We start from the raw sequence: 23987 nt of genomic DNA on the forward strand, positions 1-23987 counted from the left end.
TCAAATATGTACAATCAGATTATCATAACGTCCAAACTTGACTCCTCGAGTCGATTATCGAATTTAAACCCGGCACATGCGACCATCCGCGGCCACACTCCAAGCATCGCTGCCAACACCCTTGAGGTTGTAGAACAGCGACTTGGGATCCCACTTCTTCTTGATGGAAGCAAGACGGCTCCAGTTGTCGCCGTAGAAAGTCTCCTGCCAGTTGAGCTGATTGAAGTCGGCCTCATTCATGTAAGTGCCGCTGCCGGGAGTGACGGCCTCGATCTGGGGCATGAACTCGTAGGTGATGCGCTTCTGCATCGTGAGCATGTCGTCCCAGCGGAGGGGATCCCAGGTGGTGGCGAGCTGCATCGACATGATAGCCTTCCGCCAGGCGGGGTGAACGGCGTTGGAGACGCCCTTGAAGGGCTGGAAGCTGCCACCGCTGCCGACGGCGATGACACCGTTGGCGGTGAGGTTGCGGATCACCTTTTGGAAGTTGTCGTTATCGTTCTCAATGACGGAGCGGGGGATGAGACGGCCTCCGTACTGGTACTCGGAAGCACCGATGTGGCCGTTGGGGAGAGGACCCATGTAGGTGTCGTAGTGGTCGCGGTAGTTGAGGGTGGTGTAAGAGACCACGGGCGTGATGCCAACCGAGGCGAGGTAGCTAGTGAAGGGGCCGAGAACCTCATCACGGACGTAGTCTCCGGTAGAGTTGACGAGAGTGATGGGCTTGACGACGAGAACACCGCTGGTGACATAGTAGATAACGGTAGGACCGTGGTCAATCATGGCGGGCAGAAGCTCGTGGAACTTGGCGACGGCCGTATCAAAGGTTGCCTTGTCAGCGGCAACCATCTGGAGAGTAGCACCTCCAATAGTACCAGTGTAGTGAGCTCGAACAGTTATGGAGGTGACAACAGCAAAGTTGCCAGCACCACCACCGCTCAGGGCCCAGTAGAGGTCACTGTTCTCGAAAGCAGAAGCCCTGACGACTCTGCCGGCCGCAGTGACAACTTCGAACTCAAGGGTCTGATCAGCACCGAGGCCGTAGCTGGTGCTGAGAGCAGAGTGGCCACCGCCAAGAGTGAAGCCAGCAAGACCGACGGTGGGACATTCGCCGGAGATGGCGGTGAGGCCGTGAGAGTTGGCAAACTCGACGGCGTCCGCACCCTGGATACCGGCACCGAGCTTGATGGCAGGGCCGTTGTACAGCTTGTCGGACCACTGAACGACTTCAGCGTCCTTCATGAAGTGAGTCCAGATGGCGAGAGAGCCAGCGCCAGTAGAGCGGCCAAGGTAACTGTCATTGTTAGTTACGAGTCTAATGGAAGTATAGTGGACACATACTCATGGCCAGTGTTGCGCACAACCAGGCGGATGTTGTGGTCATTGGCAAACCGAACAGCGGCAGCAACTTGGTTGGCATTGGAGACCTTGACGGCATAGGCAGCATAGTTGCCAAGAGTGCAAGGGCGAGACTCAGCCAAGAAGGGATCACAGCTCTGGTTGGCAAAGAAGGCCTGCATCACAGACGAAGACGACTCGAAGCTGGGCTGCGTTAGTACACCATTCAAGCCACCAGAGTTTCAAGCTTACTGAGTCTGGGGAAGCTTCCAAGCCGTCTGCAGAGCAGAGCAAGCCGCGGCGTCATACGTGGGATCATGACACGGCGAACCGATGGGAACAGTCTTAATAAGACCGCCGTTGACAGTCTTGTTGAACTCGCTCCACACGTTGGTAGAAGGCCAGCAGGCGTCGCCGGGGAGGCATCGGCACTTGGGCGTAGAGCCAGCGCTGACAGCGCCGGCGGTGGCAAGAGCCCAGGAGAGAGACTGCGTGATTCTCATCTTGGCGGTTGAAGTTGAAGATGCGTTGATGGATGAGATGGACAAGAGATGTGGCGTCCTCCTGCGTATTTAATAGGATGGCATCCTAGGCCTCCCAAGAGATGCATCCCGTCTTGGGTGACCTGGGGGTCCTTGCTAGCACGCACAGTAGATTCGCATGAAAATGGAGTCGGAGGAAGCGGCTGAGGCGCACTAGGATTCTTCCGACCGCAAGCGATGAATGGCTTCCTTACTGATTCTGGAAGCTAGGACCAAGACGCTTGGTCTTAAGGGAGCAGGGGAGCCCCAGAAATGCCCAGCGATAGCGTTGAGAGATTTCTTGGCAGCGCCGCCGGTTTGCCGGACGACTCGCGTCCGAAGGTGTGAGGCCGGAGATTAGGGATGGAAGTGGAATTATCCGTCGTCGACGGGCTGACCAAGGCCAATAACGTTGGGATGCTATTGCCTGGGTCTTGGCGAGGGGGATCAACCCGGATAACCACGTGTGTTAGCGAGGACTTGGCGGAGTTCTCTGTAAGCATTTGCAAAGAACAAGCGAGGAACGAGGATGAGAGAGAATTGGTGCCAAAATGTGGTGGTTGACGGAGCTAAAGCATATGGGAAGCCCCTGATGACATCCTTTGCCACATGTTCTCCACTTGTTACAGATCAATGCATGAACGCTAACGAGGGTATAATTCGGCGAATCGACGGGTAAGAAGAGGTCTAAAGGAGCACAGAACAGCCTTGACTCGCTGCCAAGACCATGGTTCGCAAAGGCGAGTAATGAACTACCTACTCCTACTCCGTACGGGAATACAATATCGCTCTTCGCGATAAAAAAGGTCCGATGCTAAATAAAATCCACTTCAATCCATCTCTTAGCCCGCTGATCATTTCCCTTTTGAAACAACGACTTCAGGTCCGTCTTTTTACACGGGCCATCTCAACTGGTACGGTCCGGTGGGAAACAGGGGCTTTTGTCGTTCCGTTGACGGAAGTGTCTTCAAATGCGTGTCTGCCCGAGGACCGAGGTGGATTTTTTGATAAGCAGGGGATCTCCAGGAGTTGCTCCGCGTTGAATCTGACAGGGAGGATGATCATGCCACTTTTCGTAGTGATTTTCGATGGCTTGCCCCTGTTGATGCGGCCTTGTTTCTGGATCCTGATCTGCAGTCAGTTCGTGTATCTTGATCTCAACGATAGTGATGGGCGAATACGCCTCTGAAGCTGATTTGAAGCCGATTGAGCCCTCACAATAATCACTGCATTCAAGCGTGTGCAGCTACTCGTATCCCAAATTTTGCTCCTGAAAAAACTCTTTTACCCCTGATTCATGCTTCACGTAGCCTCTCCAATGAGCAAAAAGGTCCCACCCGCCCTCCGGCCCGGATCTACAAATATGTACAAGTCAACTTTCGGAGCTTCTACCGCTCTCGTCAAGCTCCTTAACTGGTCCAACGCCACACGTGAGAGCCACACCGGAAATAGGGACTGTCGGATCTGAAAAGAGGGATCTTCTGGGGAAGCTACCATACGGCGCGCTGAATCAGGCAACTCTGGGTGTCGGGTAAGTCTGTGCGTTTGAATGGTGTGTGACTATTTGCAGTCCGTTCACATGTTTTGAATCACTGATGCGGCGATCTGGGATCCACGGGGTTTAGAAAGGTTTTTTTTAAGGGACTGGCTGTTTTAGCTTGTGAAAGTTTAATAAAAATGACAGCAGCCCTTCTCGGTTGCCCACTTGTCTTTTTTGTTCTTCTTGGTGATGCTTCATGATGCTTTTTGGATTGAGCCTATTTGCTTGCCTTTTGGCGTTGCCAGCTGGTCTGGCTGCGTCTTCTACCTCGGCTGCCCTCGCAGGCTGGCCCGAGTGCTCAGTGAGACTTTCTACTTTTCAAGTCCTCTGCGTGGTTGTGCTAATGGATCTAGATTAAATGTCTCGCAACTGCCATCGGAAACTCGACATGCTCTGCCGCAGACCAGGCTTGCATGTGCACTAATGAGCAGCTTCAGTTGGAAATGAACGTATGCGTCAAGCAGACATGCACCGTCAAAGAGTCGTTGGGTAGGTCTCAACTCCGTGTCAACATGGTAGCACCATGCTAACTGTCATGAAGCCACGGCCAATTTGACAATGACCAGCTGTGGCGCACCTATCCGAGACAAGTCAAACCAATACCTGATCTTGTCCAACACGTTTGCCGTTATCACTGGCCTGTTCATCGTTCAGCGGTTTGCCTCAAAGATTTACTGGAAGCTTCCTCTCGGCCTCGACGACTGGTTCATGCTCATCACTTTTCTTTCTGGTATCCCGAGCTCAGTCATCACTGTCCACGGCACGGTAGCAAACGGCTTAGGTCGTGATATTTGGACCCTTACCCCGACTGAAATCACCAACTTTGGCTATTTCTTCCACGTCATGGCTATCCTCTACTTCGCCCAGGTCACCCTTCTAAAGCTATCCCTCTTATTCTTCTATCTCCGCATCTTTCCGACTGTTGGCGTTCGAAGGACTCTCTGGGCCACCGTCATATTCAACAGTCTTTTTGGATTGGCTTTTGTGTTTACGGCTGTGTTTCAGTGCCAACCCATCAGCTATTTCTGGAAGAAGTGGGATGGTGAACACGAAGGACACTGTGCTGATCTCAACGCCATCACCTGGTCCAACGCTGGCATCAGCATTGCTCTTGATTTTTGGATGCTGGCTGTTCCCCTGTCGCAGCTCAAGGCACTCAATCTGGATTGGAAGAAGAAGATCGGTGTTGGAATGATGTTTTGTGTGGGCACTTTGTAAGTGTTGTCCTTCACTGATTCAGACTGTCTTGCTAACTGTTATTCAGCGTCACCATTGTCAGCATTCTGCGACTCAGAGCGGTTGTTAAGTTCAAAGCCCAGACCGAGAATGCGACTTGGGAGTTTCTGGAAGTTTCTAAATGGTCAACGATCGAGATCAACGTCGGCATGATTTGCGCCTGCATGCCCTCCCTCCGAATTCTCCTGGTCCGACTCTTCCCCAAGATCCTTGGTACTTCTCGACGCTACTATCCCAACTACGCTAGCAACACTGGAAGAAACACAAACAAGAATAGGTCCAGACAGCTGGGCACCAATGCTACTACAGAGGTGGATACGACTAGTCGGCCGGTTGAGTCAAGGGGGATTACGTATCAACGTACCTATGACGTGCAGTATGGCGATAGTGATGAGACGCACTTGGTTCATATGAAGGATTTGGATGCGAAGAGCGCTAGATCTGGGGTTTCTGGGGTTTCGGTATAGATCATGGAGCCTGGGTGTAATTATGTCTGATGAATTATGATTTTTGGATACTTAAAACGCGCACAAATCCCTAACCCCCGGCATGCATGTGGTTCAGTGGTCAGTCTCGCTGGCTTTATTAACTCCAGGCTCGGATGAAGCCCGAACCAGCCTTGCCCTTGATTCTCTAAGCAGCTCACCACCACTGACCACATCCTGGGTTCTCGTACGACTGGTCGCCTCTGTCGGTTTGGTCGTATGCTCTCCTGGGATAGTCATGACAGCCTCGAACGGCACGGGTCCGGTTAGATCTGAAATGCTCCAGCTGGGGCCGAGAACTGAGTGATAGGGTGTTGGTTGTTGTCAAGTTGGTATGAACGCTATAATGGGGCCACCATGGCTGCATATGCCTATTAACTAACGCATGTCACTGGATGTTTCCTAAAGAGAATTATAGATGAAAATATACTCATAACTCAGCTTGATTAGTCTAGCCTTCTTACTTCAAAACATGGCTGGCTAGGACAACTAGTGTGCTGTGTTAGTCGAAAACGTGGGCTTTCCAGCAACATAGATACACATGTTCCCATCAGGCTGAACATAAAGAACAATTCCGTCCTCTCCAGAATGACCACCAGTGTTGCTTGTCCACGTAGCGGTACCACCTGAACCAACGCACAAGTTCCCATCCGATGACATCCAGGCGGAATCGGCATTGGTGGCTCCGGCCGTCCACATGAGTCGCTCCGGCTCGAATTCATCCCATGGTCTCTTGTGGAGAAGAATCAGGTTTCCCTTGCTGCTGATACGAGCGACGTAGGTGCCTGCGCTGGTAGCGGCGCAGCTAATAGAGTGTGCCTTGTCGAGTGTCACTCCAGGCGTGAGAGAGTTGCCGATGGATGCAATAATGTCCGAAATCTTCCATAGAATCTTGCCATCGCCGTTGCGGACAAAGATGTTGCAATCGTTGTCAAGGATGAGCCCTGGAGCACCATTCAGCTGAGGGAGACCATCTGGGCCAGGGGGTGCATAGGTTGTGTTGAGAGCTGGATGGCGGTTGCTGCTCCGCCATAGACTGTTGTTACTGGCGTCACTGATCTGAAGTACCTTGTCCCGACCAAAGATAAAGGAGTTGGCAGTTGCGCTCGTCAGGGGGGGCTCATAGACGACACTGGTGTTGAGGCTGGTGTTGCTGAGCTGAAGACCACCAGATGCGAGGAACGTAATCTCGTGAACACCGTTCGGTGATTGCATCTTTTGACCAATGAGAAGAGTCTCGCCCAGATTTAGCTCCGACACGGTACCGCTGAATGCTGGACAGGATGTGTTGCTCCTCCAGATAGTTTGACCCCCGTTAATGTCGTGGAGAGCCAGATCACCCGAGTCTTTGAGCACCAAGCTTCCCGGAACGTGATTAGCAAAGATGTTGTCTCGTAGATTGGTGTTGACAGGAGCCTCCCAGATCTTTCTACCGTTCTCTGCCCAGAGGATCAAGTCATTGTTGTAGCCCATCGTCATCATTGAGGTATCAAGATTTGGAGGCGGGCTGGATGTGAAGAGATTGGTTTTTGTTGGGACATTTTGGATGATGAACTGGCTACTATCCAAGAGTGTTACTGTCATCTTTCCGCTTGGAGAAGTCATGGATTGGCCGGATGCGAGGTATTGTCCAGGCAGTAATATGTTGCCAGAAGTGTAGGCGATGAACTTGAACGAGAGTTAGCATCAATTCGATCAGTCAAGGTAGATTCGGTTAGAACTTACATCAGGAGGCACATATGTCTGCACCTTGGATGCGTCAGTAGACCAAACGATAATGTCGTCGAGTTTGAGGTCCACAACACCATCGTTGCCCAACTTGAGAACACAGTTTCCAGGAGTCCTTCGGAACGTCGTGTGCGATGACCATTGGGTTTGAAAGCTTGCAATGACTGCCATATTGCCTGTGGTATCAACCTGAACCCAGCCGCCACCTTCGGTGTCGCCCGCACCCGTAGACCATGTGGTTGTGGAGCCCTGGGCTAGAACAAAGTTGAGATCGAGGCCGAGAGTGAGGGTGTAGTTACCGTTGGTGGACGTGAGCAACTCCCCTGGCAAAATCCTCTGTCCGCCGGCAATGTGATTCTTTACCGGCATTGGATACGCCGGACCTGTCCTGGAGGACCACACGATCTGATTATCAGTCCAGATGACCATGTTTCCATCATCTCTGACCTGAAAGTACGAAGTGCTGTTGCCTCTACCCGCCGTTCCAGCTTGCCACTTGGGATCTCCAGATGTATCGAGGATCTCGAGCTCTCCATCAGCACGGAAGAGGAGGCTCTGCGCGGGAAGACCCGGCGCCATACCCGCGGACCAAAGAGGGCCCTTGCCATTTTGGTACATGACGCAGTTGTGGTCAGGTTGCATAATGAGCGTGTAACTGCCGTTGGTAGACACCAGGGTTTGGTTGATATTCAGGGCAGTACCGGGGCTGAGGCGGTCCGTGGGAGCGGGAGCTGGAGGGGGCACAGCCTGTACAATGATGAGCTGTTATGCTTGATCAAAGTTAAGACACGGCTTACAGGCTTGGTAGTAGGGCTGGATGGGTTCGCCGGGGTGTCTGCAGGAGTTGGTAGGGGAGCCTGTGTACTGTTTGTGCTCCAAAAGACCTTGCCATCCGTACTAATAACAACATTTCCATCATCTTGGATAATTAGTTCAGAGTCAGCAGTACCCTGACCTCCACTACCACTCGACCACTTCTCACTGCCGTCTTTCTCCAGCAGCCTGAGGTTGCCGTCAGTCTCCAAGATACAGGTGACAGGCTTGGGGTAGCCCCAGGTGTTGGAGCACCAGATGGGTCGGCCGCCTGGTGCGTACGCGCAGCAGTTTCCGTCACTTTGGAGGACAAAGGCGTAGTTGCCGTTGGGAGACTTGATTAAGCCGTCGACTCCGAGGGAGGAGCCGGCCTTGAGGCGATCTGATACGGCTGGTGTTGCAGGCGTTGATGGCTGTGACATGATGACGGCAGTTGATAGTCGTAGAGCTTCTTGAAAACGATAATCAATCGTCTGAGCACTTTCCTAGCCTCCATGCGATTGCTTTGTTTATATAGGTCTTCTATCCCCACTACCACCTGGAAGGCCGCCGATTGCGGGAGAACAAAGCTGTCCAGATAGCTGCATCACATGTCACCATCCATCCAATCCCACGAATCTCTACCCGACCCTTTAAGACATTGCCTGATAGTTTTGAATAGCTCGACGTAACTACTCAGTCTGGACTCTTCATCATGTCAAGCCAAAGCCACAACTGGCTGCGCTATTGACAACCGTCGGCAGCTAGAGCACCAAAGAGGCTAGCGACAGAGGTTCCAGGCCCTGGAGGTGTCTCGGCCGAGTTCAGCTTCAGCCAGCCACCCTGTAGTTTTGGAACTGGGCGGCTCTGAAGGGCTTTCATGGATCCAAGTTTGTATGCACGTTATTCTAGTCTGCTGCTTTTGGATGATTGGTGTTGATAGTGGCATAAGAGGCGTCTATCGCGGAGCCAAGACCGGCAAAACGGCTCACGTCGCAAGTCTAGAAGCTCAAGCGACGGGCCGTCCCTCTGCCGCTTGCATCACGCGGCAGATAAGAGCACAAGAACTCGTGAGGAGGCTAGATAGTAATGTAATTCTGCATAATTTGTATATCTCTAACAAAGATCGTGCATCAATTAGCCCCAAGACTTTGTGAACCAATCTATTTTACTCTCGGTCTTCCTCTCTTTAGATGCGTGAAGGTCGGCAGCAGGATTCGGGTCCAACGGTGTGTAGCGTGGACTGGTTGGCGCTCTGGTTGGATCGAGGGACGTCGTTGGATGGGTTGACCTCGAAGAAGCTGGTGGGCTTCAACGACACGGCAAACTTTTCGACAGGCATGACGGGGAAGTCTAGATCACAGTCAGTAAAAAACCAGCAGTTGGCAATGGAAGCGACATACCTTCGGGTCTAGTGACGTGAGTAACTCCAAAAGCGTGCCAAAGAACAACATCCTCATTCTTGACATTCTCATCACGCTTCGCCCAGATAGCCAGACCAGTATCCTCTCGGCTCTGGTTCGTAAACTCTCCCGACGCCCATAGCTCGTCGTCGTTGTACTTTGTCACCCAAATGGGCTTTGAAGTAAAGATTCCGCGGCGGTAGTTGAACGTGTGAGGAGCCATCATGAGCATCTGGCTCGGCACAGCGTGCAGCTTGTACCCGTGGGGCTTTCCGGAGATGGCGTTTGTGCGGGACTCGTTGATGATCTTGAATGTGCGGTTCTTGGTGAGGTCGAGGTCGTAGCCGCCTGGCTTCTCGATGGGTGTTGTGTTTACTCTGAAGGCGCAGCCGAAGGGGTCTAGATCGGGTTCGTTGATCACGGGGTGGCATTCGTCGTATGTAATTGTGTTGTTTCGGTCGCCGTCTAGGCAGGGGTCGACTCGGACGCAGAAAATGTGTTGGTGGTTGACGGCTAGAACGCCAGGGGCGACGATTGTGCCCCAGGGAACTTGGAGGCCTTGACGAATGGGCATGGTTGAGACGATGCCGGTGGCTCGTACTTCAATGTGGATGTTGGCAGCTTGGTCGAGCACAAAGGCCAGGATGTACTCGTAGTTGGCGACAGTTGCCGTGCACTGGATGACGAGCTGTCTGTTCCTGACCACCGAGGACTTGTGGTTACGGAAGTTGGTGTGCTTCCAGCCGATACCATCGTCAATCTCGTGCATGCAGACAACGTTGGGCATGACTGCCGGCTTGCCATCTGCAGTGACCCGAACACCACTGAAGTAGGCAATGTGGCCGAGACAATCACAGCCAAGGCTCAGACTGTTAGAAGTAAGACCAAAGCCAGAGTCGCCCAGGTCAAAGGCCTGCTTTCGGTGATATGGCGATCGAGGGTCACCGTAGGGGACTGTCATCTCGCTCATGGATACTCTGTAGAACAGAGGACGTCCGTCGTACTGCACATCGTGAAGAACGGGACCTTCTCGAAGAGTCCAACCAAGTTGGAAAGACCACTTCTGCCATTCAACGCGACGACCAAAGATCTTGAAAGAAGGCCCCTCAGGCTGAACGACTTGTAGGGGCTTGAGATCCTTTCGAAAAGCATCCTCTCCCATGATGTTTGCACTGTACTCAACAGGCTGGGCGGGCTCCCAGGGCTGAGTCTCGGGGTCCAGCTCGTCGCCGGTGCCCATAGGAAGTCTTTCGATCTGGACGAGCTCGAGGGTGTGTGCGTCGAAGATGGGGGCGAGAGGGAGGGGTAGGGAGTAGTGGTTGGCTTCGGGGTCATCATTGAGAGCGATGTACATGTAGCATTGGAAGAGTCGTCGTCGCTCGTTGGCGTCGTCGGTGCCAAAAGCCCAAGGGTCGTTGAGAAGACGGGCACTAGAGATGTCAATGACTATCAAGATGTTTGTTTAAGGGCATCTTACTTGGGAGGGAGCTTGAGCTTGGCGACTTCGGCCAAGACCTCGGGGTGGCTGTTGCAGGCTCTGGTGATGAGCTCATACTCATGCCAGTCGACAGGTCCTTGCGAGTTTGGAGCATCATAGAGCTTCTCAACTCTCTTGGTTGCCAGGTTAACAATGGCAATCAAGAGAGTCTGGCTAGTCTTCAGGTGGTAGTACACCCTAGCCCTTCGATCAGGAGCAGGGCCATTGTGGTGAAGGTGCTGAAGTGTAGTGTCCTTGGGAGGCTCAGCGAGATCAATAAGCTTGAATCTGATCTCGTTGTCTGCGCATCCGATTTGCTTGTGGACAATCTGAGAGGCCGCCTGCACCTCGTCGACAGTCAGGGGGTCGAGAGGGTGAGGAGCAGACTTGGAGGCGTGGGATGACATTCTGACAAAGATCTCGTAGCTCTTGAAGAGAGTAAAGCAAGTGCTTGAGGATTTGCTTGAGATGATCTGCCTTTCGAATCTGTCGCGTCTTGCATCTTGTCTTATACTCGGCTTGTGGTTGGTGAAGCTGCGAAGTTTGGAGTGTGGAGCAATCTGTCATGAACGAGCTAACGGTAGTCCCTTCGCCTCCGCATGGTCCAGATTACCGTATTAGGAAATAATGCCAGCATCAGGCGTGAACTGCGGGGGAGGCGCGTTTGCTCTGCTTCCTTTATCTGGGGGCGATGCAAGCTGTTGCCCGCATCTGGGGATGGAGCACACGGCTTGTTGCGCCCCTTGCTAGTTTTGGTAGGACCGGCAGCTGGTCCGAGGCTGATCTGCAGGAAGCTATCATGGGGCGAGATAAGCTATGGAAGGGATGCATGAGACGGAGCACTTATATCCAGGGTACTCCTCGTGCTGCTATCAAGATTATTTGTTCTTGATTTCACTCTTTACACAAAGACGATAAGAGATAGCTCAACATGCCTGACTTCAAAGGACTCGACCTGACCGGCAAGACTGCCATCGTCACCGGCGCTTCCAGGTAAGATCTTCATCCTCCGAGACACGGCAGCTGCTTACACGAATCGCCATAGGGGAATTGGTGCCGCCATTGCTGTTCAATTGGGTCAGCGTGGCGCCAATGTTGTTGTCAACTACACCAGTGACAAGAGCAAGCAACGTGCCCTCGATGTGGTCAAGAAGATCGAGGCCGGCGGCTCCAAGGCGGCACTCTGTCAGGCGAGTGTGTCCAAAATGAAGGATACCCCCAAGATTGTAGAGTGCGCGCTGCAGCTGAGCCAGACTGGAAAGATTGAGATTTTGATACACAAGTGAGTCCTCTTGCTTATGTTTACAACGTATTCTAACAGTTGATCAGCGCCGCCCTGGGAGTCGATGCGAACCTCGATGAAGTCACAGAAGAGCTCTTCCAAACTCACTTCGACACCAACGTCAAAGGCCCCATCTTCCTCACCCAAGCCGTAATCCCACACATCGCCCACGGCGGCCGCATCGTCTTTGTCTCCTCAGCAGCCGCCCGTCTCGGCGTAGCCGGGCAAACAGTCTACGGCGCCACAAAAGCGGCCGACGAGTCATTAGCCCGCGTCTGGGCAAAGGAACTTGGCCAATCTCATGGAATCACTGTTAATTGTGTGAATCCTGGGCCTGTTGCTACGGATCAGTGGCAGGAGAGTGATGAGCAGTTTAGACAGGATATGCAGCCGCTTATTGAGTCTACGCCGGCTGCTGCCAGGATTGCAGAGGTTGATGATATTGCGCCTTTGGTTGCGTTTCTTTGTACGGATGATGCAAGGTGGACTACTGGGTCTGTTCTTTGTGCGAATGGCGGACTTTATAACTGATGTTTTGGCTTGCAAACAGCGTTTGAGAGTAATAGCGAGAGCTGGTATCTGTGTCGCCCCTTGGCGTTGATAGAGCTGGTCATTCCTTGTTACTCGCTGTCTGTGATTCATGCAAGTAGGTCTTGGGCGGCTAAGAGAAAGAAGGAATTGATCCAGAGTAGACACCGGTTGAAGACTAGGCAGTCGGTAATGCAATATGAGCACCTTTTTGAGCTTTATATGTACAATATATGCGATATTATATAACTAGAATGGTTAACTCTGATGCGATTAAAAACCCACGGGGTGTAGGAATGTAGTGAAGGGGGTGAAATCACTTACTCCTGAGGAGCTCTTCCGTAAGATACAGCAGTAAAGCGATGGCCAATCTACAGTATTGTATTCGAGGACGGCCGTCTCACTCGTTTATCACCTCTATTCATCTATTTCTCATCCAAGTTCACTCTTCAGGCATGGGCAACTCCGGAACCTTCTTGACCACCCTCGCAGGACTTCCAAGAGCCACACTCCAAGCTGGAATATCTCGCGTAACAACGGATCCCGCGCCTATCGTACATCCGTCACCGATAGTAACACCAGGAAGAATTATAACGCCGCCTCCAATCCAACAGTCGTTGCCGATGTTTATGGCCTTGGCATACTCGATATTATCTCTTCGGCTCGCAACCTCGATCTCGTGCGTCGCAGTCGAAATCATGACGTTAGGGCCAACCATCACGCGATCACCAATCGTCACGATGGCAGAATCTAGGATCGTGAGGCCGAAGTTGGCATAGAATCTCTTGCCCACCGAGACGTTCGGGCCGTAATCGACACGGAAGGGGGGCTCAACAAAGACTTCGTCATCAGCGACGTGGCCGAGTCGCCCGCGCAGCATCTCGGCTCGCTTCTTGGCCACGGCTTCATGTGTGTATTCGTCGTCGCTCGTGGGGAACCAGTTGTTGTATTCGTGCATGAACTTGCGACCGTCGAGACGTCCCTTGACGAGTTCGGGGACGAAGGAGTCATAGCTGTTAGGATGTGAGCGGATTGTGTCTTGAGGAGAGGGGTTGAGGAGGGGTTGAACTAACAGCATACCCGAGATCATCCTCTCGTACTGCTCGCAGTGAGGCACATTGGCCAGCTTGGAGGCCTTTTCAAGCTCAATCGGACACTTTTCGGTGGCAGCCATTGTTTCTTCGGTATGTTAATGAACAATCTGGAGGTGGAACGAGGTGAAGGAGAAAGAAAGAATGAAGGCTTTGACGATGTTCTCGTGGACATTGCAAGACCCTTGCAGTTGGGACATGGAATAAGTCACACCTTCTTTGGAGTTCCCACACCGACCAAAGGGATCCTGCGGGAAACTAATCTCAATAAGGAAATACTCCCAACTCCCTGTCGCGCCACCCATTATCAATGACTAGCTAGGCCCACTAAAGAGGAAATCTTTCAACATGACGGGTTTCGTTAACAAACACGGTAGAGATACCACTGCTTGGCAGATACGCGCTCCGATATGAGCCCGCGACATTGGGATTGGATCCATATCTTCTTTAGAAGAAGAGATAAGCGTGTTGGTCGCGTAGAAGCTCTGAACATGTCTGTGAAGGAGTTGTCAGCTTTGGTGGAGGCCATGACATGGCTTACGGGGCTTGACAGGGGTGGGACAACTTACGAATTCCATCCATGGAACGTTGGACCAGCCGTGGGGGTTTGTCCTCCTCTCTTCCCAGACCTTGGTGAGCATCTCGGTCATGGCTGGATGCTGGAAGCCTGTCGCGTGCTTGATCTCGCCTACGCACCAGCTGGCGTAGTGCATCTGATGCGGAGAAGATGTATCAGCTCCAGCTAGAAACAGAGGGAACAGTAGTCGTTTGTAAAAGACGGTATCTCGAGGCATGGCTGCGCAGACGTCAAAGATGGCTGCCACTGATGCCTTGATCCGACTGTCCTCACAAGACATGGCAAACGGATCCGGAAACCGGAGCACTCGAAGCAGACAGGAGTGTCTGTACGCCTCTGCGAGATGCTTCCATTCCTGGTGTCCCGTGGGGTAGACTGCCTGATCGGGGTCCCAACCGCGAAAGAACTTTTCGGCCTCGTCCAGCAGCGCCTGGAACTGGTCTATCGGCAGGTCTCCCGCGCGGAACGCCTTGCCCGCCTCCAGTACCTGGCCGATCCGGTGGAAGATGACTGGGGGGCAGCCGACGAGGGTGTGGAGGCTGAGGCTTCCGTGATCGCGCACGCAGCGACGTACGTCCTCTGAGTAGGAGAGCTTCTCGGCGCCGCTGAAGCCCCGCAGCATGTCAAGCCTGGATCCTGGGTTAGTCTGGGGTAATCTGGTCTGTGGCTGCTTGCTCACCATGCCAAGGCTGATATGAAGAACATGCTAGCTTTGGATCGTGTGGAGAAGTCGGTTGGACAGGCCAATCTCTTGCACAGGAACGACACGCCGGTTAGGTGAGCTCCATGGGAAGAGACGCCAGTCTCGCAGACCTGGGGAACATATGCGTTAGCTTGGTATGTAGCATAGGGGAGTGCAACATACGTCATGCAGGACCAGTAGTAGGGCCATGCATAGCACATACTCCTCCTCGGAGACGCTGAGGGCTGATACTTCTTCCTGGAGGAGCAATGCCCCGAGCGAGTGCAGCGCCGATACTCGGTACTGCAGCGAGATGGCGACAAAGTGCTGGCTGCTGTTCTTGCCCGAGATATACATGTGGCAAGTTGTCAGACCCAGCAGGGCGTGAAGAACACCCTGATGCTGGTACGCCAGAGGCAGGACGTGTATCCTAAAAGGATTGTCGGTGCCCTGGATGTGGATGGTGAGATACTCACTGAGTATCTGGTCGACTGAGAGAGCAGTCAGCTGCCGCCCAATGAGCACGCTTGAGTCCCTTACAGTAGTCAATGAGAGGACGGTTCGAGATGATGTCCTGGCTTAGGTCGGGGGTTCCGATGAGGGGCGAAGTGGAGTCGATGTGAACCGGCGTAAACGGAGAATGTGACACAGACGCCGGAGACGGCAGGCTGAGGATGGTAGAGTCGGGAAGACCTTGGTCTGGCGACAGAGAAGCCTGCGGAGAAGCCGAGTCCGTCACCGACGCCGTGGTGACGGCTTCTGGGACGGCAGCCGACGACGAGCCAGAGGGGGACTCGCCCGAGATGGGGAACGAGGGAGTGGAGGATAGAGCGACGCTATCTCTTCTCGTACTCGATGAGCCCCGACGGGCCAAGGGGACAGTCATCATCTCGCAGAACTGGAAGCGCGGAGGATATCCCTCGCAGTGCAGGCCCTTGGTGCGGCATCTATCGCAGATGGGGCGCTTGCGGTCGCATTTGCGACACTTTTTGCGGCATGTGCCACAGGCAGGGTCTAGGTGAGAGTTAGATTGGGGGCACTCAGTATTGACCTTGCAGTATCACGGCCATGATCCGTGGGTTGTGAGTGAGGTCAGAGTTGATTGCGCCACTCACCCTTGCGCCGAGCCGTTGGGCGCTTAACCGTCGAAGTGAGGTCGGTTGCCATTGTTGCCCAAAAAGCAGCGAGTTGCCGAGGCCTAGAGTTGCGCGAGTTTACAGCGGTAGGAGTAACAGCAGAGGAATGATCAAGCTTAGACAGGGAAGTTGATGGGAGGAAATGTGGTTTGCTCACGCAGAGTGCGGCCGATTAACGAGACTTTTTGTGGAGAGGCCAAAACGTGCGGGGAAAATGTTGATGCTGATCTAGCGGAACGAGCTAATGCTATCATGAAGGAGGGTGGGTGTGGTAATCGCCTGCGGGGGCTGCCAAACTGAGACGAAACTTTTTTCTAATGCGGTGATGCGATTCTTGGATTTGTAACGGTCTTCTTGAAGCCTTGTCCTTGTTCAGAGAACTTCAGATTGAGAGTTGGTGATGATTGTTGGGCTGGCTGGATGACGGTCTTGGGGGTTGCGCAGCATGGCCTGCAAGATAGCTGAATTTCCTACTTGGGCCATCTTCATCAGCCACCCTGTACCCTGGCTGAAACAATTCAGCTTTTCTATCGACTCGCCTTACCCTGAACATCGAACTTGGACCTGGTGTAAGATTGTCATTAAGCTTGTGCTCGCTCGTCTGCCGGCTCCGGCTCCGGCTCCAGAGCTTAGTAAGTGGCTGAGCAGCGCTTCTTATCATCTCCACTAGTCGATGCGGAAGTGAGCTTCAACTACCCGTCTACAGGGTTCATGACTATATCTCACAATTAGGTTGGGGAGTATTGCGTTCCCCTTCTTGATATCAAGCCTCTTTCCTTGAGAGGACATAAGCAGGGAGAGCTGCCAGCACACTCAACATGCAATTTGAGAGTCAAAATCGTGATGGCATGCATCAGAGAGACCTTGTCGCGCGAGTGGCAAGAGGCTTGATAAAGGTGTCTGAGAATGAGGACTTCATCTCCATCAAGGTACAATCTTGTCCCACAACCACAGTGGAGAGTTTCGTGAGGGGAACAGATTTGGAGACGCGATCAACACGGTGACCTCTCTCTTGGGTTCAATACTATCCTCAATCGCGCTCAACTCCATCGAGGCCAACCGTCGTCATATAGAACATAGCCGAGGAGCATCTCAGCCTGAGGCTAATAATGTACAATTGCCCCTCCCGGGACAAGCCATGGGAACGGGAGCTCGGAGTGTGTCTGAACGAGGCGAGGTTGACTTTTACCGTTTTAGGAAATACTCCCAACCTGGGCCGCTAAGATCGAAATGGGAATAGGGAAAACGTGCACGAGGCGCGCTTGCGATCGTGGGCCTGCGCGATAAGGGGTGGAAGATAAGAGAGGGTGCTTATAACTAAGTGCTTATTAAAAAAGTATATATAATTAGCTATATAAGTAAATAAAATATTATAAGCTAATTAAAAATTATAAAAAATTATATTAATAATACTTATGTATATAAATTTACTTTAAAGTAATTAAAATTATAAAAGTTCTTTGATAAAAAAATTATTAAAAATTTATAAAAATTATTTATTTATTTATTTTAAATATTATATATTTTATATATTACTTATAAAATGTTATATAATAGCCTCATATATATATAATCTTAATATTTTTATATTATATTAGTATTGTCTTTTACTAGAATTTAAACTAGCACCTCTTAGACCATACCCTTATCACACACCTTCTTCCCCTATCATCAGGCTCAGAAGTGCGGGGTCGGCGTTGAAAAGCCCTTGCAAATCCAAAATCCGGGGCAAATGCAAGGTTTCTCTTCCCTGTTCACACCTTTCCGCCGGCGCCCCCTCACGGCTGGCTCGGCACCAATCACGACCTCCCTCTCCCTGTCTATCGCCAGCGATGCTCTTGTAGAACGTTATCTTGGAGATGGTGTTGAGGCGCCGACCGGCCTAGAGGAACTAAGACGCTATCAAAAGTCACACACCCCCGGATCCTTGGCTGGCTGGTTGGATTCATTTAAAGAGCCTCGTCCACGACGATCGGTTTGGACATCACAGACCTTTCGCCTTCTCTGAAGAGCATCCCTTAACACACTCTTGTCTTGGTACTTTATCATCTACTATTATTCTCAATGCCAGTCACCGAGAAGCCCGCCATGGAAAGTAAACCTATCGAAGGTGATCGTGAAAGTGTTGCTAAAGGCACCATCATCGCGGACGACCTCGATGACGCTATCCTGCGAGCAAACGGCCATAGGCCTGACTTGAAGCGCCAGTTCAACTGGTTCTCTGCCCTTGGTCTCGGCTTCTCCATCACCAACTCCTGGGCCGGATACATTGTTCGTGTGCTCCTCGCCACTCTCCGCCACCATCGCTAACTACTTCGTTAGAGCAACTTTGGCCAGAGCCTCGTCTATGGAGGACCTCAGGTCTGCATTCTGGCACTTGTCGTCGCCTGGGTTGTGCAGTTCCTCATCACACTGGGTCTGAGCGAGATCGCCTCTGCGTTTCCGGTGAGATAAACGACCCCTGACATCCCTGCGACAAATAGCTAACGGCATTTACCCCAGTCCACCGGTGGTCAGTACCACTTTTGCTATATTCTCAGCCCCGAGAAGACGAAGCGGTTCACCGCCTTCACGATCGGCTGGATGTCTACCCTTGCTTGGTGGGTTGTGACGTAAGGAATCCCCCCTGTGAGCTATGCCCGGATGGACGTCTGACATGCTGTGTAGATGCTCTGGAATCTCGCTTGCCGCTGCTGTGCTCGGTGGAATGATCAGCTTTGTGCACCCTGAGTTTGTGGCTACTAGCTGGCAAATCTACCTCTTCTACGTTGCCGTGGCATTCATCACAGGTACTCTCCGACTACCCCTAACTCTCAGAACAGATCCTGACGTGCCTCTAGTTGTGCCGGTGTTTGTTGCCTCGAAACGCATAGCGATCATGGTCCAGTTCACTCTCTTTTGCTCCATTTTTGGAATGTTGCTGTTCCTTTTCGTTCCCACGGGGATGCACAAGCACACAAACAATGCCTCATTCCTCGTCCAGTCTGGCTTGGGAGTGAGCGGCTGGAACTCGGGCACAGCCTGGGTCTTGGGCATTACAAACTGCATGTATGCTTTTGGTGCCACTGACGGAGGTAAGATTGCCCCTTCTTACCGACAGCGAGGTCGTCTAACGCAGAGCAGCCATCCACATTAGCGAGGAGATGTCGCACCCTGGAAGAAGAGTGCCACAGGTCATCATTATGACTATGTTTATCGGCCTGCTTACTAGCTTGCCTCTCTTTATTGCCCTGATGTTTTTCATGACGGATCTAGATGCCGTCCGACACTCGCCACTTCCAAGCATGGAGATTATATACCAGGCGTAAGAGCTCATCTACACTATCTTTATATAGACGTGCTGACTTTGCAACAGCACCGGGAACCGCAACGTCACCATTGGCCTTGAAGCACTCCTTCTAGTTGTCTACATCTGTACGCTCTTCCTTAGTCTTATCCAACGAGTCCCCCATGCTGACACAGCTACTAGTCTCTCTCCCCTCCCAGTGGGTTACCTGTGGCCGCATTGCCTGGGCTTTGGCTCGTGATGTAGGTTTCTCCAGCTATTATGGGCTCCCAAAAACTAACTCCTTCAGAACGGCATCCCGTACTCTCACTACTTTTCCAAGGTTGACCGAAAGCTCGAGTTCCCCGTCCGAACGACTATCATGGCCTTCATCTTCACTCTCATCTACGGCCTGCTCTACCTCGCTTCCACCAGCGCCTTCAACTCGATTATTACATCGGCTGTTCTGTTCTTGAACATCACCTACGCTGTTCCTCAGGGAATTCTTCTCACTCAAGGACGCAAAGAGCATTTGCCGCCACGATATCTGAACCTGGGCGTCCTCGGCTACGTCTGCAATACCTTCTCTATCCTCTGGATCGTAGTGCTGGGCGTCTTTGTGTGCATGCCTCCAACTCTGCCCGTCACTACCGAGACGATGAACTACATCAGTGTTGTCACCGTTGGCCTATTTTCTATTATCCTTGGTCTCTGGTTCTTCGAGGGCAGGAAGAAGTTTGAGGGTCCTCATATCGACTGGGAAATGATCAAGGAGGCCAATCTTCAAATGCTCAAGGGCGAAAATCATCAGGTCTAAGGGGGTACGGCAGGATCTTTCGATGAGGAGGAATAGTTGGTACTGGAGGGACTGCTTTTAAAGTGGTGTATGAAGAGTGGCTGCAGAATAGGCAGGTTTTTGTATTCTACTATGCATTGGCTTGACGCTTTCGGAATACAATCCATATTATCCCATATAACTGTGTTTCTTGTTCGGAACTTTGTGAGGATATTAAGTGGCACGGCAAAGGAGAAAAGTACCTAGAGAATTTGATGTTCAAGACGAGAACCAAGACAAACCTGGACTTCTGAGATTCATCCTACCAATTAGGATGAAAGAGTTGTGAGCTCATTTTTATTATTCTTACCACTAAGATTGATTTAGTAGCCACGCGGTTTATTGCATGATCAATGCGGGAAGCAGGTGAAGCGAAGGATGCTCGGTAACATGCTCTTCACTTGGAGCAATGTGTTGTATCGATGACCACTCTATTTGCAAGTCTAGATGGAAGTCTAGACACTAGCCCAACTAAGATTCCTTCTGCTCTCTCAAAACCCTCCGTAGCCAGGCGTTCCTCGTCTTGATAGCTTCGGCACCTATCTCGGTAGGATAAAACAGATCAAAGCCATGGCATCCTCCTCCCCAAATGTGCAAGTCTGCCTGTACACCACATTCCCAGAGCTTGGTAGCGTATGCAATGTCCTCATCGCGGAATGGCTCGCCAGATCCTGCATCTATATACGCAGGCGGAAGGTCTGACAAGTCTTCAGCACGTCCGGGTGCTACGTACTGGCTGACAGTTCCTTTCTCGGCATCGTCACCGAGAACAAGTTTCCAAGCATACCGACCCCAAGCTGTGTAGAAGCCTCGACCGTTTTCAAACTGTCGACTCGACAGGCTGATAAATCTGTCATCAAGCATCGGACATACAAGCAACTGTGCACAGACTTTGGGGCCATTGTGATCCCGAGAATAAAGCAAGGTTCCTGCGGCAATGCCTGCTCCAGCTGAAACACCGGCGATGATGAAACGAGCCGGATTGACGTTGAGCTTGCTCAGGTTCTCGGACATCCAAACTAGAGATGCGTAGCTGTCTTGAACCGCGGCGCTGCCGTGAAAGTCCGGGGCCAGACGGTACTCGGGGCTGACGACCACAGCATCAAGCTCTTTGACGAACTCGCTCACGGCAGCGAGACCAACGTAGGCATTTCCCATAACCCTTCCGCCACCGTGAATGAATAGGATGCCAGGTCGAAGCTTCGACGATGTTGACCGAGACTTGCTTCTCAGCACAATTGCACGAATTGGGCCATCTCCGCCTGGCACAGTTGTGTCTTCGATGTCTATCTCTGGGTCGTTGTAGATGGCGTCATCTCGAGGAGGTTCTTCTCTGCGAAGCTCGAGCAGCTCATCGAAGCTTGTGGGTATCGGCCGATGCTGATTGTCTTCAACAGCAGTGATCTCGGGATCCCAGGGCGGCAATCGGAGGGTTGGCGTGCCATTGGACGTCATGATTTCTGATGAGTGCCAAGTAACTAGTGATGATAAAAACAAGGTGATGGACAAATGATGCTGTGTAGATGGAGGAAATGCCTGTTGTCGTGTTATCAATGTTTGGGGGGTTTCCAGAAAACGGCTAGCTGTGTACAGGTGACCAACAAGATTTGGAGTATGTCCATTTTTCGGTAACATGCCAATAGTCAGTCCCAAAAAGCTCTGTCGGCCGGTTCAACCCCTTGCTTCTCTTGGAGAAGTGTGGAGGGAGCTTCGGGTCGTTGGTAGCGTTGCCTAATTGAGTAATGCTCGCAGCGTCGATCCATCGATGATTGAAGGACCAATCGGCATTCAACCCTAACGACAGCAAGTGTGGGCTATTAATCTGTCTTGCTTTCTGCCTCTGATCAGATCCGGATCCAGAATATTATCATGTACCGAGATACAGGGAACTCCGCCACTATCAATGACGAGTGCGGGTATTGTCGACTAGTTCCGCCACCTTGTTCAATAACCACTACCAGGCCAAGCTGGCAACAACAAAATCCCCCCTTGGCAAACAACTCCTCTAAGAGCGCAATTCAGATACGTCATGTTTTGTTGTGATTCTATGCATCGGTTCCATTGCATAGTAACAGAACACAAGTCAAATTCCTTTCATCAGGCGAGAGCTTTACCACAGCAACTAGAATAGAACAGAGTAAAGACTAAGCGGAATCTCCGGCATCCGATCCTCCCTGAGCTTTTCTTCGCGTCCTCTTTATTTCACGCGGGAAACTGTTCCAGGCCGATCTCAATGCTTCTCGTGTGGTATCCCATGTCCCCACCAGCCAATCTGGCAATGTGTAACGACTTTTGTCTGGTCGCATATACCACGCAATTCCAATAACGAAAGCGTACGTAAAGAGAGGCATAGCGACAAAGCTGCTGCGGAAAGATGCAGGCTCTGGTACCATATCACTGCCTTCTTCCGCTGGGTTGCTCAAGAATGGCAATGCCCAGAATGTCTTTCTTGTTAGCTTTATCTCCGCACGATCCCCTGCAAGTGTTACATACCGCTAGGAAGCTGATTGGAGTGAAGAGAACAGTGACGATGGTAAAAACATAGATGGCCTGATTCAGGGCCATAGCTTTGGTAGTCTCGCGAAGGGATGTGGCGTTGAACAAGTATGAGAAGAACATTTAGTAAGTTGGCCGTCTATGTATCGCAAGGAAGTAGGGAACATACGCCGTCGCGCAGACTGTTGATTTCTTCGGATTTCCTTCGAACTCCGTTCTGAAACCTATCAACGCGTTCCTTCATGTTTTTGATGACGGCAGTGAAATTCTGTCCTGCTTCGTCCACATAGAAGACAGTATGCTTTATCGCCGGGCTATGTCGCAAGCTCTCGATACTCGGCATGATCTCATCTACCCACTCGTCCATAATCCTGAGAAGCTGGAGAGCAATGAAGTAGTCCTTCGAGCGAGTGAAAGACTTGTCAAACATAAGCTCTTCCACGCGTTCATTGTCTTCAAAGTCTCTTAACTAGTTTCGACTATCAATAAGTTGTGTTATTTCGCGTCGTCACTACTCACGTTGACATGAACAAGCTCATCTATGCTGTCGAGAGCGTCTTGCCAAGCCTCAATGGATCTTTCACAGATTCTTGAGACCTCAAACAAGTAATGCGTGATAGGAGTTCCTTTCCCGCCGGGTTTGAGTCCATAACGAGCCCAAGCGGCCTCATCTTCGCGTTGCCGGTTTTCGTTCCAGTCTTCTTCTCTTGGCGACATGTCCTCATCGGCCAAGATGGTTATGTTGAACAAGCCGTGGCATAGGCCAAATACTCGAAGGCTTACCGGGCTCGCTTCTCTTCCAAATACTTGAGAGCCGAGCCACGTCCGATATTCGCCATTTGCCTGTCCCCTAAGATACAAAGGGACCTCTTTGCCCGCCAGTCACGGCTTTCACTGGCTGGACGAAAGTAACGGATTTGCCAGTGAATGAAGCTAGGTATAGAATGGGAGACTTCATAATCGCACCCACCTTGAAAATCTTGATAAAGAAACGACAATACTCGGCGTACTTGAAATATGTGGTGAGTGACTCTCAGGTCTCATTTTTCAGGTGGCAAAAGAAACGGCTCATCGTAACTTAGCACAATGGCCACCTGATCGAGAGGGAACAAGCGTTCTTTGTTCTTGTAGTTGTCCAGCTTAAAGTAACTAACGAAAGGGTCAGCTACCAACCATATGTAACACGTAAATGGACACAGCAAAAGGTGGCGTTGTGACTCCTTACATGGCTTGCCCTCTGAACTTTCTTGGTAATGACGAAGTATCGACATCGTCTGTTGACGATCGGTCCTGGCATAAAAAGTTAGTCCGTATAGTGGTAAAGACTGGAATCCATCTTAGACTTTACTTCTACAGCCTGTTGGCTTTCTGCTTCATCCAAGCACCATTTATGCCATAGACTTTCGTATGCAGAAAATCGGACAGAGTCTATCTCTTCATCCTGAAGATCTAGCCGGCTGAGCGAGTCAACCGGTTGCTGGCTGAGCCAGTCATAACGCTGCCGGAAGTCCTCGCCAACAGATTCTCAGGAGACTTTGCTGACCGGCATGGTACCGTCGCTTTCTAATATAATCT

At 51.5% G+C, this 23987-nt stretch overlaps 9 protein-coding genes across 9 annotated transcripts; 3 read left to right on the plus strand and 6 right to left on the minus strand.

Annotated features, from left to right (window-relative positions):
- Nucleotides 1-63: 63 nt before the first annotated feature.
- Nucleotides 64-1841, minus strand: LRP88_10800 (FAD-dependent oxidoreductase; the record flags this gene model as incomplete). The annotated part of the gene is made up of 3 exons (XM_083247249.1): nt 64-1294; nt 1342-1542; nt 1591-1841. The coding sequence occupies 3 exons, from the start codon at nt 1839-1841 to the stop codon at nt 64-66; spliced, it is 1683 nt and encodes a 560-aa protein (XP_083098362.1).
- Nucleotides 1842-3222: 1381 nt separating this feature from the next.
- Nucleotides 3223-5102, plus strand: LRP88_10801 (CFEM domain-containing protein; the record flags this gene model as incomplete). Its single annotated transcript, XM_083247250.1, has 5 exons — nt 3223-3289; nt 3645-3700; nt 3753-3888; nt 3941-4613; nt 4664-5102. The coding sequence occupies 5 exons, from the start codon at nt 3223-3225 to the stop codon at nt 5100-5102; spliced, it is 1371 nt and encodes a 456-aa protein (XP_083098363.1).
- A 507-nt stretch (nt 5103-5609) lies between these two features.
- Nucleotides 5610-8083, minus strand: LRP88_10802 (uncharacterized protein; the record flags this gene model as incomplete). Its single annotated transcript, XM_083247251.1, has 3 exons — nt 5610-6788; nt 6846-7595; nt 7646-8083. The coding sequence occupies 3 exons, from the start codon at nt 8081-8083 to the stop codon at nt 5610-5612; spliced, it is 2367 nt and encodes a 788-aa protein (XP_083098364.1).
- A 746-nt stretch (nt 8084-8829) lies between these two features.
- Nucleotides 8830-10927, minus strand: LRP88_10803 (uncharacterized protein; the record flags this gene model as incomplete). Its single annotated transcript, XM_083247252.1, has 3 exons — nt 8830-8993; nt 9044-10473; nt 10521-10927. 3 exons carry the CDS (start codon nt 10925-10927, stop codon nt 8830-8832), a joined length of 2001 nt encoding a protein of 666 aa, XP_083098365.1.
- Nucleotides 10928-11451: 524 nt separating this feature from the next.
- On the plus strand, nt 11452-12333 carry LRP88_10804 (SDR family NAD(P)-dependent oxidoreductase; the record flags this gene model as incomplete). Its single annotated transcript, XM_083247253.1, has 3 exons — nt 11452-11513; nt 11566-11802; nt 11850-12333. The coding sequence occupies 3 exons, from the start codon at nt 11452-11454 to the stop codon at nt 12331-12333; spliced, it is 783 nt and encodes a 260-aa protein (XP_083098366.1).
- Nucleotides 12334-12772: 439 nt separating this feature from the next.
- Nucleotides 12773-13504, minus strand: LRP88_10805 (sugar O-acetyltransferase; the record flags this gene model as incomplete). Its single annotated transcript, XM_083247254.1, has 2 exons — nt 12773-13343; nt 13404-13504. The coding sequence occupies 2 exons, from the start codon at nt 13502-13504 to the stop codon at nt 12773-12775; spliced, it is 672 nt and encodes a 223-aa protein (XP_083098367.1).
- Nucleotides 13505-13868: 364 nt separating this feature from the next.
- On the minus strand, nt 13869-15847 carry LRP88_10806 (transcription factor domain-containing protein; the record flags this gene model as incomplete). Its single annotated transcript, XM_083247255.1, has 6 exons — nt 13869-13916; nt 13991-14627; nt 14678-14811; nt 14864-15171; nt 15221-15694; nt 15796-15847. 6 exons carry the CDS (start codon nt 15845-15847, stop codon nt 13869-13871), a joined length of 1653 nt encoding a protein of 550 aa, XP_083098368.1.
- A 2057-nt stretch (nt 15848-17904) lies between these two features.
- Nucleotides 17905-19898, plus strand: LRP88_10807 (uncharacterized protein; the record flags this gene model as incomplete). Its single annotated transcript, XM_083247256.1, has 9 exons — nt 17905-18087; nt 18139-18261; nt 18319-18428; nt 18484-18605; nt 18657-18890; nt 18940-19120; nt 19172-19230; nt 19286-19344; nt 19392-19898. The coding sequence occupies 9 exons, from the start codon at nt 17905-17907 to the stop codon at nt 19896-19898; spliced, it is 1578 nt and encodes a 525-aa protein (XP_083098369.1).
- A 489-nt stretch (nt 19899-20387) lies between these two features.
- Nucleotides 20388-21371, minus strand: LRP88_10808 (alpha/beta hydrolase; the record flags this gene model as incomplete). Its single annotated transcript, XM_083247257.1, has 1 exon — nt 20388-21371. The coding sequence occupies one exon, from the start codon at nt 21369-21371 to the stop codon at nt 20388-20390; it is 984 nt and encodes a 327-aa protein (XP_083098370.1).
- Nucleotides 21372-23987: the final 2616 nt, after the last annotated feature.

This window comes from Fusarium phalaenopsidis, assembly GCF_050370095.1.
Source record: "Fusarium phalaenopsidis strain FUZ10S chromosome Unknown contig_32304, whole genome shotgun sequence".
Lineage (NCBI taxonomy): Eukaryota > Fungi > Ascomycota > Sordariomycetes > Hypocreales > Nectriaceae > Fusarium > Fusarium phalaenopsidis.